This window comes from Crocodylus siamensis, chromosome 9 (genome assembly GCF_052110815.1).
Source record: "Crocodylus siamensis isolate JL-2025a chromosome 9, ASM5211081v1, whole genome shotgun sequence".
In the NCBI taxonomy this organism is placed as follows: Eukaryota; Metazoa; Chordata; order Crocodylia; family Crocodylidae; genus Crocodylus; species Crocodylus siamensis.
The window spans coordinates 69,966,726-69,982,526 of record NC_143403.1 but is presented as its reverse complement, the minus strand read 5'-3'; the positions used below and the strand labels follow the sequence as shown (position 1 = coordinate 69,982,526).

At 49.6% G+C, this 15,801-nt stretch overlaps 1 protein-coding gene across 1 annotated transcript; it reads left to right on the top strand.

Moving 5' to 3' along the window:
* The first annotated feature begins 10,165 nt into the window (after positions 1-10,165).
* FICD (FIC domain protein adenylyltransferase) lies at positions 10,166-14,828 on the top strand. Its single transcript, XM_090062012.1, has 3 exons — positions 10,166-10,235; positions 10,494-10,819; positions 11,819-14,828. The coding sequence occupies exons 2-3, from the start codon at positions 10,537-10,539 to the stop codon at positions 12,892-12,894; spliced, it is 1,359 nt and encodes a 452-aa protein (XP_089918138.1). The 5' UTR covers positions 10,166-10,235; positions 10,494-10,536; the 3' UTR covers positions 12,895-14,828.
* The last annotated feature ends 973 nt before the right edge of the window (positions 14,829-15,801 follow it).

Sequence of the window (15,801 nt, the reverse complement as noted above, 5' to 3'; positions counted from 1 at the left end):
GCACACGTGGGAATTTCTGTTCCCCTATGCAGACATGGATGAAGCAAGGGAGCTTTCCCTTATTGCTTACCACACCCAAAGATGGCTCAGGCACCATTCATGAGCAAAGAATGGGAAGAGATAGAGGAGGAGCTATAGGAAAACAACATAACCAACTTTTTAAACAGGATTTCTTCTTTGAGGACAAATGAAAGCCTAGAAGGAACTTTTACTCGTTTGAGGGAAGGTGATCAAAGAGAAGCTCTCCGGAAGGAGCCTGTTTACTATGGGCGTCGTGTAATCCCAAGTGCGCACCACTGCCGAGCACATCATCATAACAAGGACTAGAGATATTTCCATGGCAGAGCACTGCTCAGAAGAGCCCAGCATAAAGGGAGATGGAAGAGTTGAGAAACATCCATCACCATCTAGTCTCTGCTCTGCCTGCAACCCCAGAGAATCCCAGTGCTGGCATTAAACCACTCAAGAGGCATTGCAAAGATCTCCTGTGCAAATTGCTTGCCCCAGTGAAATATGGGGAAAATAAACTTTTAGATATCAAAGGCTAATACGAGAAACAGATGTGCAACAGTAAGGCAAAGTGAGGCTTCAAGCAACCAAATCTGAGCTTTGTGCAGATTAGACATTAAAATGAACTAGCTTAATTTCATGCCATATGCAAATCTTCACCAGCTGTCAGCTCTGTAATCACTAGAGACTAAATGAAATAACTAAAGAAGAGCAAAAATGCAGCAAAGAGTAGGTTCTAGGCATGCCCATTTATTTGGTGTTTTTATTTTCTACGAGCTGGAAGAGCATTTCTAGCTCGTTCCTGTGCCCACCTGCAGATGCATAAACCTAAATGTGAGCAAGAACCTTTCAGCAGAGTGCTGCAAAGGACCAGCCCATTACTTACTCCCAACATTTAAGGAATCACAATATAGCTACAGATGTTGGTCTTGCATGTGGTCCCACCATTACCAATTTGTCAGCTAGGCTGAGTGGACGACAGAGAAGATGCAACTTCTTGGGACAAAGTATAAGCCAGGTGGTCACTGTGGCTCTTCCTGGACCACAGATCAGAGAAAAATCAGGCTGGAAGGGACCTTCAGAGGTCCAGCCCCCATCCAGTCCAACCCCTGCCTGAGGCAGGATCATCCCTATCCAAACCACCCACAGAAATCCATAATCTAACCACTGAGTAAAACTACTGTCAACCTTGACATGACACAAGACATAACACCTCAACCTGCCACAGGGAACGCAGGGGAACCCTGGTAGCCAACATCCTATTGATCTGCTGCTCCAATCACCAGGGCATCCTCAATCCTCTTCCCTGCCTGCTCTCTTCTCTCCTAGGCACTTGTATGAAGGTCATAGCTAGGAGGCCACAAATGCATGGTGCAGAGTGGCATGGTAATGAATCTCCTTGTTGACTGAAAAGTATGGGCAAGGGGGTGCATTTTGGTTTTTGCTACTGTTGATGGGAAGGAGATATTTACATGGTGCCCTTAAGGCTACTTGATAGCCTCACCCTGAGAGCTGCCCTGAACTATGCAGCAATATGGAGTGATTATTAAAACATTCAGCACAGCCCAATTTCATTGAAATAAAAGCAGAGTGACAAATCTCCCAATTCCTGCTTGCAAACCTTTGCTGCGTCCCAGTGGACTAGACCTTCACCTCTCCTGATATTTCCAGTGCACAGAGCTTTGAAAACACAGAAGCTCTGTTTGAGGACTGCATTTTTCATTGTCCATGCAGCAAAACAGCTGTCCATCTAACCAGCTGTATGTCAGACTAAGCAGTTAGCAGAGAGAGGAGCATGTTTAAGATTCACCTGTTATTAGCTGATCATTAGCCAGGAACAGTGCAGACGCAGACTGTGTTTTTCACCCATCAGAGAGAGGCAGGATAGGGGAAGGAGCATAAAAGCAGGAGCACTCAGCCTGTCACAGGCTGACAACCACTTCGCAACCCAAGAGACGTGCAGATCAAGAACTGCATACAGAGTGGGGTGGGTTAGCATGTGTAAGAATAGGCACATCACAAGTTTGTTAGGCAGAGACAGGTAAAAAGAACAGCAGAGCGGCTTTCCTGGAGCTAAGGCATCAAAGCCATGGCAGGGGATCGGACTTGATGATCTGCTCAGGTCCCTTCCAACCCTACCAACTATGAAACTATGAAAGCAGGCATATGCCCATCACCTTTGCCTGCCACCTAGACCCTTCTATCTCTGTGGTGTAACCATCTGCAAGCCCTTTGTGGGGCTTGCATTGCACGCTTGGTTTGAATGCAACATCACGGATAAGAAGTGCTGGGACACCGTACTCAAACCCAGCACATAAGGCAAGCAGGAACCAGACCTTGGCCATCACGTTGTGCTTACAGTGAACTGAAGGGCAGCGATGCAGGCATGGTGGCATTCCCAAGGCACAAGGGCATGGGCACATGCACCATGGCTAGTGCTTGTGAAATCTGCTTGTGGTCCCTTGTCCTACCTACCCACGCAGCTGGACATTTACAACCAGCCCCTGTTCCAGCTCAGCCATTCTGCCCCTTTTCTACAGAAAGCCATAAAGCCCCACACAGGAGATTTAACATGCCATTCCCCAAGTAATTAAATCCAGTCGTGTAAAGTGAAATGTTTAACTACTCCAATTTTTGCAGAGTGCTGGAGGAACCTGATAAAGACGGAGTTAGCAACTGGCGACATAAACAGAGAGGCCTGTCTCTGCACTGCCAGGGGTGGGTCTGAATTTTAATTTGGACGAATTTCAGAGGAGGCATTTTACTTAGCAACAGGCAGGAAAACTAATAAAGAAAAGAGCCATGTAAAACTGTTGAGTTACGTCCATACTCCGCCCATATAAACCAACAGGGGATTTCAAGTCAGCACTCAAGATTTGTTTTGGCCCAAGAACGGGAAGGTGAATTTCTAAAATCATTAATTTTATTTATGGACTTATTTATTTCCAGGGAGGGCTGCTGAAGAAATAGGGAGATGGCCGCCTGTGGCAGCTGAAGTCAGATCCACGGTTAAATGATGCCAGCTGCTGAGGTGCTTTACAAATTCACAGGGAATCGTGTGAATGGATTTGAAAAGCGCTCCAGCGGCGACGATAGAAACCAAGGGACTATTCCAGCCTCCAGGATCTCTCTCACCTCCAAGCACCTGACAGAAGAGTAGAACGAAACCAGAGGGCTCAGAGTAATGGGTCTGGTGCCGCCCCCAAAACGCCAGCCTGGAATATCCTTTCCATCTGGAGACAGTCCAAGCCCCTTTACTGACCCAGGTCCAGCTTTCCCAAGACTCCCCCTGACCTCACTGGTGGCTTGGGGTCTTGGCAGAGGAGCAGCCAACTGAGTTTAAGGAAACACAGGAGCATTGCCCCCTTGATTTCTTGCAGTGCAGTGTCCCAGAGGCCACGACTTAGGACACATGCATGGGCCACACATGTTCCTCTTCTTCCCCAACCCCAGAGCCCCTCTTTATCAATGCTTCCTCCACTGACCTCCCATTGAGTGGGCCTTTATTGGGTTTTATGTTCCAGAGCCATGTGTCACTTCCCCAGGGATTTGGGAGCTCAAAGGGCTTTTAAGGCCACATTTATAGAAAGGTCTCGCTACCCATCAGCGCTTGGGATAGGCCAGTAGTAACAAAGGCTCTGGCAGGCAGCCTGAGGGGGTCCAACCAAGAAGGCAGGGACTCCAAAACTTCAGGACTTCAACAAAAATGAAGGGATTCAATAACTCCCAGCTCTTCTCACAAATCATCCTCCCTGAGGCTCCTAGAGCTGCTGAGCCAAAGGGCTGCGAAGGGAGTCATGAGCAACTGGCAGCAGCTTGATGGGCATGAAGCTGCACCGGCACAGCCCCTGGTCAATACTGGCACAGCAAGGCTAGAAAAAGCCTAGTTCACGCCATTCTCCACCCGCTCCCCAGTGCACGAGGGGAAGAGTGGCCATACGCTCAGGACACCGGTACCACCACACTCAAGCTAAATGCCTAACTGGGCAGATGCAGGCTGAGGGAGTCCATGCCTACAATGTGCTGCTGGTCCCAAAGCAGCGACTGCTCCCAAAGGATCTCCCCCCAGTGCTGGGACAAGCTGTTGGGAGCTCAGTGGGAATCCTTGCTCATGTCCAGTTGGACCGATAAAGCCTGAAAGTGCCCCATACGGCATCCAAGTCTTCCCCAAACCCTGCACGATGTGGGACACAGAGAAGCAGCTGCTGGCAACAGCCTCTTGCCACGTGGTAGCAGTCAAGAGGCCACCAGGGCCTTACGGCAAAACGGAGCGGTCTCAGGTCCACGCTGGCACAGACCGGCAGCGTGTGGGGTGGCCAGCCTAGCCTTTGGGGTTTCCCTCTGAACAAGGCCGAGAGGAGTGAAGCAGACAGCACGAGGAAGCCAGCGTCAGCTCTGTGCATGCTCCTTCTCCTCAGAGACGGGATCCCAAGTCCCCGGCCTGTCAATCACAGGCCTTCTATCACCTTCCAAAAATACAGGGGGGCTGCAAGCAACATCCCACGCCTTTGATCTCAGGGCTTGAAGGCCCCAGCACACCACCCCTCTGCCCTTGTCCCCCTCGCGCTGCCTGCGGGATGCCTGTCGGGCTGGTTCCCAATAACAGAGGCAGCACAAAGGTGAGGGGCCTCCCACTGTCTCTCCTCCACAGCATCCCTCACTCGCTCCCATGCCTTGCGGTTGCCATGGCGACTGAGCACCGTACCTTCCACAGCACCTTCTATTTTTTGGTGCAAAAAAAAAAAAAAAAAAACGCTTTTCAGATGAGCTGGCACCTGTAGACACCCCCTCGTTGTGCAGCCGTCTGCGGTTGGCAAGACTCGAGGTTTTCGTCACTGCAAACTCCCTTTCTCGATCAGCGACCCCGGGGCCCCCAAGCTGCCGTGATAAGGACTTCCAGGCTCTGGTGAGCAGCAGAAATGAGGGACAAAACAGAAAGATTTCAGAATGACGTAAAACTCTTCCCTGACGGGAAAGGGAGAGACGGATGGGTGCTGCCAAGTCAGAGCCAGCCTCCTGAGAACTGGGTTTCAGATGCCCGTGGCCTTTCCAGGCCCAAGGCTAAGCAGGAGCGCATGGCCTAGGTGTCCTGGGAAGATCCCCCTGGGTGTGGGTAGGAGGCTGAGAAGAAAGCCAGCTCCTCCATCTGCAAGAAGGGATTTCTCCTTGTCTTCTAGGGAAGGCCCAAGGCCCCTGGGGCAACCGACTGTGCTCGCCTGCTAAGGTCGACTGGGAGATCTGCACCCAAAAACCCAGGGAGTGGCGCACACATCCCCAGGGTGTGAGCGCTGAGCCAGGCTATGCAACTGCGTGTTTGTCCCGCTCCGTCTGCATAAAAAACCAAATTCAGCACTGGCGCCAGCAGATTCAGCTCCATTGCTGCAGCAGCGAGGGACGCAGCCCATCACCACGTCGCTCTCCTCGTGTGACAATGCCTGTGAGCTCCAACAGCTGCCATCACCTCGAGGAGGAGGCGAGCTGAGATCCGGATGCAGAAAGGTGCTGTTCTACCACAGGCTCGTGCTCTACCACTATCCTGTTGCCTGTTTTTACCCCTTCTGGTCCAGGCCCTAGACAGTGTTTGAAGGCTAGGGCTGGCTTTGCCTTAAATTGCTTGCAAATCCTTTCATGCAATGAGTCCTGAGCTCGGAGCTAAAACAGCCACAACCAATGCCCTGTCAACAGGGATGTGGAGGAGCCGTCCCGTATCTGGGAGACATCGTATGGCAGGCAGGCTAAAAGCTCCTTGCAGCAGACGGTGGCAGGGTCTGTAACTGGTTGGTTTTGCCTGTCCAGGACAGCTCTGCAGGGCAAGACTCAGCAGCTGCTGTAGCACTGGCCGGGGGGAGAGTTGAGCCTCCTCCTCGTCTCCCATGGAGGAATATCCTACTTTGTGCCCTCTGATGGCCCTTTGCTATCTGCCAACTCTCCTTCAATTCTCCATCATTGCTCTTACAGGGTGTCCAAGACACAGTGGGTTTGGTGGTCCGTGTTATCCAGGGCAGCTGGCATGATAAACATGGGCTGAGAGCAGTCTTGACCCCATATCCTTGTGATCGTCAATGCACTGATCATCACACCCTCCCCACTGGGGCAAAACTACCAGAAAGGGAGCAGTGAGGAAGAAGCAGTGTAATCCAGCCCTGGGGAATTGGTGATCATCAGTGAAATGAATGGGATCCGTGAATGTTCGCAGGCTCAACGCCCTCTCGGAGGAGGGGGTGGGTGGCAATTTCCCTGCCTTCCCTGACACGCAAATCATAAGCACTAACAGCAGCTCATGGGTTTAATATATTTCCGAATTACCAGGCATAGAGTCACATTAGTCAAGTGTAAGTGGCAGCAAGTCCAAAACGTCTACTTATTATAGAGTCAGCAACTCTGCATTAGCTTCAAGGGCAGAGCGGAGACAAATGCTTGCAGAAAGAGATGCTTAGTCTGGCGTTCATTCCTCTTAGGCTTTGTGAGATGCAGAATCCCTGATTACCAAGTTTTCTGAACTGCATGAAAACGATGGCAAGCTCGGGGGGACACAGAACTAGAAACCAGGGGTTATAAACTGGGTTCTTTAAGTTTCCAGGCTCCCTGGTGAAATTCTGTAGCAAACCCATTGGTCATCTTGGGTCCCATGCACAATTTTAGAGACATGGGAGTGGGGGGGTAAGATTCCTGAGCAATGACTGCCTTTCACCCTTAAAGTCATGCATCATTGGCGAGGTTTCTGTGCCCATTGATTTTTGAAAATGAAACTATTTTCTTCCTGGGGAAAGCAGATGGCTCTTGAGCACAGATGCATGCTCTCGCAAACAAGTGGCCCTGCTTCCAGACAATTTCACCAGGTAATGGCAGTGGTATCTCTTCCATAACTTGGATCAGTGGCAGTTGGATCAAAGAAGTTGAAATGCAATGTGAATACTTAAGTTTTGAAGGTTAGTGGATTTTACCTTCCAATTTGTCCCGCCCCTCTGGGTCTTTGCTGCCTTTGGAGGGCTCCACAAATCAAAAGCAGCTTGCAGCTGACTGGCAAATTGTGCTGACAGCGAGTGGAAGAAGACAGAGCTTTTCGTCCTCCTCACAGGGGACTTCTTGTCCCGTTCTTTCACATTCTGCTCAGTTGTTCCAAGCTTGGCTTTGCCACATGCACTCATTTGGGACCCGCTATATGAAACAGGCCTAGTTTCCAGATGTTGAAATTGAACATCACTAGCGGTTCTGTGCCTGCTTGCCGTGAATCCACAGCATTCGGCTTCCAGACTGCTTTAGATCTCTCGCTCTTTTTTTATTCCCAGTCCCACAACCCAATCTGTCACAGAATCTTGCTTTGTTTGCTTATTAAGAGTGCTAACAAAGGCCTCTGTTTCTGCACCCTCATCAGAGCTTTGTTCTCCTGCCATCTATTTGTGGCAGTGCTTTTCTTTAATATTTCTTTTTGATTTGGATGGAAAGAACTGATACTTCCGCAAAAAATAAATAAATTGCTGGCACCGGCATGAAAGATGCAGCAGCTTTTTGATTGTGTTGTTTGCGCTCCACTCATTGCAAACCTGGCCTTTGCCTTTTACTACCGGGTGCACCCTGTCTTTGATTAAAAATGCATAAAAGGCATTTCCTTTCTTTCACCACTTGCTAATGCTTGCATTTGGGAAGGTACTATTTCCTTGCCCTGCATGAAGCCACCAACCTCTGGGATATCAAAACTGTTTCTCACTATAACCTTGCTTTGTAGCTGTTAACAGCTACAGCCCTGATCATTTTTGCTCTTTTATTAGCCCATCTGTTAATTGTTCAAAATCACATGCTTTAGATCTCTTACTTTACAGTGCATGGCTTCTTCTGACAGTAGGATTCTTGCCTAGAAAAATGCACCTTTCCTTAAGCCATGTCGACACATTCCTGTCATTCTTGAAATGCCTTCATCTACCAGTTTAAAGGCCCTTCACACTCCCCAACAATGTGCAATGGCTCTCCAAAGACGGCAGCTTTACTTTGGAGGCGCTGCAGTTTCCCTGCAATACCATTTGCAAGCCTGACAGATTCAGGAGGGAATAATTTCTTCCAGTTTTGCAAAGATGTAATTGCCTATTAACACCTTGCAATGAAACGATACTACCCAGGAGAGCCAACAGAGAGAACCCTTTAGTTCCTGGCCTAGCTAGTGACACAAAAGTGAAGTTACAAACTATTCAAACTTTAACCTAACGGTATGCTTTCCCCAAATGGGAAACAGATCTCTTCAGGAGCAGATTTCCAAATATCCTCACAGCATAACGGCATCCAGACAATTTTTACCCAATGCTAACCACACCCCTAAGGTGGACTGGAGCTTCTCTCAGCCTTATAATGCTTTCCATGCTCAGAGCATCTGATCTGCATTTCTGCAATTAAGGCCAGAAGACTGCAAGTAGCTTGTAGAAAGAAGCAAAATGAACGACTGTCATCTAGTGGCTGGAAAAGGGATTCCCTTCTTTGCACAAAGAGCAGTATATGGTAGCACGGGCCAGAATAAGGCAGTGGACTATTCCACTACATAAAATTCTCACAGATTATAACATAATACAACTACTAGCAATGAAAATGTGTTTGTAATTCAGCTGATGGGATAAGGCCTCAGTGCTTTGACCCCATGCTTCTGTAATGACGCAAGTGGCCCACAGAGTGACTTCTAGTGTGCTCATTTTGGGAACCATGGCCATACAAACTGTTCTCAACTTCTGCACCTGTGTCAGATACTTTGCGCATTCTGGAGGTTGGGAGTCCAAAGGATGGCACTGCTAGGAAAGCAACCGCTAGGCTTCCTAAATGTACCAACACACAGATCACCATGTGGCAGCACTGCACATGAACTGGAACATGGGCATGCGCATCACAGCCCTCGGATCAAAAGCATCGCTGGCCCTGCCTGGCTAACCCTCTTCATCGCGGCCTGGGCTCCTAGCGCTCACTCTTGCTTCCCCCTTGACAAGGCACCTGCTTACTACCATTGCGAGGATTTGCAATTAAGAAGCACTGCTGGTTAAAATGCAATTAGTAACCTATTTCCCCCCACAGCACTCCTGTAGATAGACAAGGGTTGTCCCTCTCATCTTATAAAATTGGAAACCATTGCAATGAAGCAGGTTGCCAGGACTAGACCCCAGGCATTCCTACCACTGCAGTTTGACTGGATAGGATCCAGTGCCACAGCAGATTATAAACATGCTTCCTACCATATTGGATACATAGCCAGATGCCGATGGAATCTACTCCCTATAACTATTCTGTAATTAGGCACAATGCCATTAGGGTAAAGGCAAGCATATGTTTGTACTGCATTCTTAATGAAAAGCTGCATTTGTCAATCCTTCAGAAGCCATTTCATCGCTCCACAAATTATTCTCCCACTTTGTCATAACAGACATTGGCAGGTTCAAAACAAATAGGCGACACAGCAAGCTCCTGCTGTAGGGGCTGCCTCGGGCTCAGGGGGATGCAAAGCGGTCTCAAAGCTCCAGCGGCGCCTTTCTGCTCTTAGGGCTGCAGGTCTAATCGAGTGGATCTGCTTGTGCTAATCCCTATAACGGCCAACAACTGCACCGCAGACTCCTGGCAGCAAGGTAACGGCAACATTTCAGCTTGCTGATTTAAACAAAAAAAAAAAACAAAACACCCCAACAAAACCTGGGGCGAAGAGTGCCGAGCCCCCAAACCCGTATGTTAGGAAGATACAAGGGATAATATATTCCCTGAAATCCTCCGCCCGTCGGAGCCCCCTTGTCAGCTCCTGTTTTTGCACTAAAACTCAGGCCCTGCCGCCTTGCCCGCGCAGCTCAGGGTTGCTAAACCTTGCTACTTCTTGCTCGTCTTCGGCTTCTCTCTGAGGTGCCTACGTGCCCTTAAAGAGCCCTCGCCTCGCTCCGCTTTGCTTCCCGCTCCCGCGCTACAACCCCGCCGTATGCATAAGCCCCGCCCACAGCAAGCCTCCCCCTGATTGGCCGCTGCCCAGAGACGAGCGCCAGCGCCCTCGAATCGCGGGCCTCCACGAGCGCCACAGACGTAGCCGCGCCGCCGGAAGCGGAAGCGGGAGATGGGAGAAGGAGGCGGGGCTAAGGAGAGCGGACGGACACGCGGGGCGACCAATGGGAGCAGGGGCACGGGCGGTGGGGCTGCCAATGGGGGCGGGACAGGGCGGGGCGCGGGCGGGACGAGGATGTGGCCGCCGGCCGGGGCGCGCGGGGGACGGCTCGTGGGTGAGGCCGGGCCCTGAGTGGGGCGGGGGAGGGGAGGGGACACCTCTGGGGGTACTTCGGAGAAAGTGGGGGAGGGGACGGGGACATCTCTGGGTGGGGGGAGGAGATCGAGGGGAGGGGGCACTTCTGAGAGAGTGGGGGAAGGGAGGGGGCACCTCTGGGAGGGAGGGGGGGGCTGCCCACCCCAGTGGGGGAAGTAGCGCAGCACCGGGGTAGCTCGGCCAACCTGCCCCAGCCTCACGCTGCCTCTGCCCCCAGGTCGGGCCTGTGTCATGCTGGTGGCGCCCATCCCCGAGACCGGATGACGATGGCAGCAGAGCCGGAGCTGAAGTGGGTGCCTCCGGGGGGCCGGGCCCGGTGGGTGGCCGCGATGGCGGTCCTGCTGGGCTCCCTGCTGGTGCTGCTGTTGCCGCTGGCGGCGGTGGAGGAGCAGTGCCAGGCCGTGCTCAAAGGACTGTCCCTGCTGAAAAGCAAGCTGGGGGCCGGCTATGTGGGGATCACCAAGTATGCGGGGCAGACGACCGGGCTCAGCGTCACCTCGGGTGCATTGAAGCTGCTGGTGCTGAAACCCAAAGTTTCTCCCGGTAAGAAAGGGGCTTCTCCACTGGCAGGACCGTGGTCAGGAGGGCTGGGGGGCAATGCCATCCTCATCGCAGAGACACATCCGTCATCAAGGGCTCAAAGCACTGAACCCTAACACAGGCGGAGACGTCCCCTTAGGCTTACACAGGGGCTCACGCAAGTAATGTTTTGAGCCATACAGGCTCCGTGCATTAGTGTTTTATTAGCACGGCTTGGCCTTCCAGGGGTCTGTCCTGCACCTGTGGTCGGTGAAGTTGCATTACAGGCAGGTTATTTACACCCAAGCTGTGCTGGTGCATGGGCTCAGGGGGTCTGAAACCTGCGTGGGCTCGGCACCTGCTGCTTTCATTTTCTGGTGCACACTTTTTGTCAGGCAGCTGAATTCAGTGGTGCTGAAAGACATTTGGAGAAGCTGTCAGGGTTCCTGCACTGCATCACAGCTGCTGGAAGCAAATAAGGAAGGGATTCTCTAGCAGCCTCCCTCTGCTGCAGAGCTGAACTTGTGTATCTTCCGCTATACCACATTTGGCCATTACTGAAAACTAGATGAGAACTGGTCCTCTGATCATACCAGCAGCCCCATGGCCCCCGTGGGTCACTTGGGAGGGCTGCTGTCCATGCACCTTGCCTCCTGAAACATCCATCTCTCTCTCGACTAAAGGCAAGACCCTATTTGTATCAGTAGAAATGGCTTTTTCCAGTATTGCTGATTTAAACCCCTCCCACATCCATACCAAAGCATAGTAGTAAAAGCACTGTTTTGTTGGCATAGCACACAAGGGTCTTTTCTCCTCTTCTACAAAAGTTTGTAGTGGGGCCTGAGCTTAAACTTCTGGTATTTTGCAGCCCTAAAGAAAAATTAGAACATGAGCCTTTTGCAGCACTCCTTTGTGGCTGTTTTATATCATGTCAGCATTGATGAAAGGAAGAGGGATGCTCTCCCTAAGCACTTACTTTAGCAACCTTCACTCTGTCTAAGCCCTGGTGTTGTTCCATTTCAGAAGTGAAGCTAGAGGCTAGAGCTGCGCTGAATCAAGCCCTTGAGATGAAACGGCAAGGGAAGCGCGAGAAAGCCCACAAGCTCTTTGCCTATGCCCTTAAGATGGATCCAGATTACGTGGACGCCCTGACCGAGTTTGGTATCTTTGCAGAAGAGGAGAAAGACATCCTTCAAGCAGACTACTTGTACTCCAAAGCGCTGACCATTTCCCCCTGTAATGAGAAGGCTCTGATCAATCGGGACCGGACACTGCCTCTGGTGGAAGAGATAGATCAGCGTTATTTTAGTATTATTGACAGCAAGGTCAAAAAAGTGATGGCTATCCCCAAAGGCAACTCAGCCCTGCGCCGTGTGATGGAAGAGTCCTACTACCACCACATTTATCACACGGTCGCCATCGAAGGCAATACATTAACGCTCTCCGAGATACGGCACATCATCGAGACCAGATACGCCGTTCCTGGGAAGAGCCTCGTGGAGCAGAACGAAGTGATCGGCATGCACGCAGCCATGAAGTATGTCAATGCCACACTGGTGTCCAGGATAGGCTCTGTCACCATCAGTGACATCCTGGAGATTCATCGGCGAGTGCTGGGATACGTGGACCCTGTGGAAGCGGGGAGATTTAGGACTAGCCAGGTGTTTGTAGGCCACCATATCCCACCCCACCCTCAAGACGTTGAAAAGCAGATTCAGGAGTTTGTCCAGTGGATCAACTCTGAAGATGCCATGAGCTTACACCCTGTTGAGTTTGCAGCCTTAGCCCACTACAAACTGGTTTATATTCACCCGTTTGTGGATGGCAATGGTAGGACCTCACGCCTACTCATGAACCTCATACTCATGCAGGCGGGTTATCCTCCCATCACAATCCGCAAGGAGCAAAGGGCCGAGTATTATCATGCCTTAGAAGTAGCCAATGAAGGAGATGTGAGACCTTTCATCCGCTTCATTGCCAAATGTACTGAGACCACTTTAGACATGCTGCTTATTGCCACCACAGAATATTCAGTGGGTTTACCTGAAGCAGACGGCAGCACTGCTGGCTACAAACAAACTATTCCAGTCAAAACCTGAGTGTTACAGAGCCCATCTGACAAGGGCCAAAAACAGAGAATGACTGAAATATTCAAAAGTCACTTTACTGTTCCCGTCAAGAAATGGCTCCACAGCAGTCACCTCTTCTAGCACTTCATTTATTTAAATTCTAGTAAATTAATCCCTATGTAAAACTAACATATTTATTGTACCTGATGCCAAGCTCAAATGTGAATTGTTGCGTTTGAATGTGTGCTAGGACCAGCTTGTGCTCCTAGAAGGAGAAGGAGAGAACAGGCCAAAACAAAGCCAATGTGCCGGCGCTATTCAGTGAGTTGTAGTCAACTTAGTGACATTGCTTTCCAAAACCTCACCGCGTTCAGCTTCCCAAGGCTTCAATTAACACAAGGCCACTAATTGCCTAGATGACAATATTTTCAGTTATGAACTTTTGACAGGCCCAACTTTCCCCCACAGATGTCAAGAGAGTAAGGACTGAGCCTGTTTAAAAAGCAGAATCATTTCTGTGTGTTGGCTAATGTTATTCCTCCTGTCCAACGAATAGCCCTTGTGTCACAGTTGTAGCAGTAGCCTTATCTCCTCAGCAGAATGTCTGACTGCCTCTGCAGTTGAGGTGTACAGTCTTCCCACCCCCCTCCCAGATGCCTTTCTGCTGTCTTAGTTAACCAGCCAGTGCTAGAGGGAGCAGTTAAAATTAGCGAGGGTAACTTCTGTTTTTATATTTAGCAGCACTTTATGTAGTTTCAGTTTTTTTTGGTTGGGCAAGTTTCATACAGTGCCTGGAAAGAGGTGTTTTAGCTGAGTTTAAATAGAACCACTGTCGAATTTGGAGTTAACCGGACTGGCAAGCTGCTTTTGCGCTACCTTGTGCCAAAGGACCACATTGTACCACCTGCAGCAGTAGCAAAGCACACTCCCTTCAGCACAGAATTACCAGGAAAGGAAGGGCACCTCTCTGTACAAACACGCACGCCCCATGCCTGAAAGCAGCTTGCCTCTGCAGTCACAGGAGGAAAGGGTGGTTCTCCTCAAGATTCAGTTCCAACTCCGCCCTTGCTGTAGGGGGAGAGAGAGATGATGTCTCTGTAGCAGGTGTCCTGAGGCTCATTCTCCACCACCAGACTGGTGCGTTATCATAACCACATGGGTGCAAGCTCTTTTCAATGTCTAGATTTTGTTTCTGGTGCTGCAGTAAAGGTGGCTGAAAGCAGGAACAGACTGGGCCCTGATAGGATGCTCTGAGCAGAGTACTCAAAAGACTTGCATAACATAGCATCCTGGCACTTAGTCCCCAGTAACTTTTGACTAGTCTCATTAAAATTATGTAAATGCTTAAAGTGGCAAAATCTAATGAAAAGATTTCATGCCTTTAAAGCACGTGAAGCCTGTTTTTGTGCTACAGTAGCTCTTTATAGCCTTCCTGCCCCCTATGCCAGCACCATTAAACTGACTAGCTTGCAAGTAAGATCTGTAAGAGATATGCACACTCCAGCTTGGATGATATACAGCAGCTTCCCCAAGCCTGAGAATACTATTACTGTTTTACACATCACTGACTGGCAGGGGCTTCATGCTCACCTGTCTGCTCCTAAAGTCTCCAGGAGCATAACTGCCCTGTGGCACTTCTGAGTTTTCCCCACCCCGACAAAATCTCTCACTTGGGGCTGAAATTTAATAAATATTGCACTTGGGAGCAAGCTTTATGACCAAATGAAAGCAGAGACCGTGTCAAGATCTGAAGTTGCCTATGTTAATTTGAGCTGGTCCATGTTTGTGTATTATTATTTAACATACTTACTAAGGTTGACAGGGGCAGCGAACAATGCAAGTTTTTAAAAGAAAAAGCATGATTATTTTTGTAGCGCGAAACAGAGACAAGAAATTCTGCACTTTAGTTATTTGTCAAAATGTTATTTTTAGTAATGATCAAATAAAATATTTTGTTATGTAAAGCTGCTTTTTGGGATCCAGCCTCAGATGCATGCTGCTTTTTCACATCAGCACATGCTTGAAAGCACAATTACAGTCTTAGAAGAGCAACTGAGTTTCAAATGTTGTGCTCTAGAGAAGAGTCTACCCGATTGCAAGCACGTTCCAGCCACTGGCAGCGGCAGAGCATCTCTCTGCTCAGGCAGGTGCGGAATTCAAAGGTATAGTTACAGCTGTGAGCCCTGCCAGTTTCTTAAACTGAGCTCTCACTTCAGTTGTACTCCAACTCTGTTTAACTGCTTTTAGATCCTATTTTCTTATGCACCCATTTCTTTATGCTTCCAAGCAGTGGCAACTTGGCTGCTTCTGGAGCACTGAATGCACCTTGGATAGGCCTGCAAGCTAAACCCTGCTTAACACTGTTTTGCTTAGGGCTATTTCGCTCTAATGCTTGTTTTACATGGATACCCGATTCCACTTAGCACTCAGTGAGTTTCATTATATTATAACACTCACAGGCATCATAGAGCTGGCAGCAGGTTTTGCTTAATGCTATTCCACTTAGCACTATTCTGCTTAGTGCTCGGTTTTTCAGGAACCAGTTAAGCGTGCTAAGCGGGGGCTGCCTGTCCTTGACATCTCTACTGGAGATGCTCTGAGGCTTGTGGATGCAACTCATTTTTCTTCCAAAATAATTCAATAAGCAAACTGAAGAATACAAAAAAATGCTATTTATTCACCACAGTGCTGGGAGCATAGGAGTGACCTTGATGCTTTCCCCTTGACCCCACTCATAGATAAAGTAGTTATCAAAGGTAGCATACCACAGTACATGAGGATGACTTGCTCTCATTAAACTGCCTCACCAAACTGATCGCTGAAGATGGGAAGGATACATACAGTCAGATCGAGCTATTTAGACACAGGAGGGGGGCGGTGTGGAGCCTTCGCACTTGAGGCAATGCATGCAGCTGTTATACCAAAAGTGCAAATCAG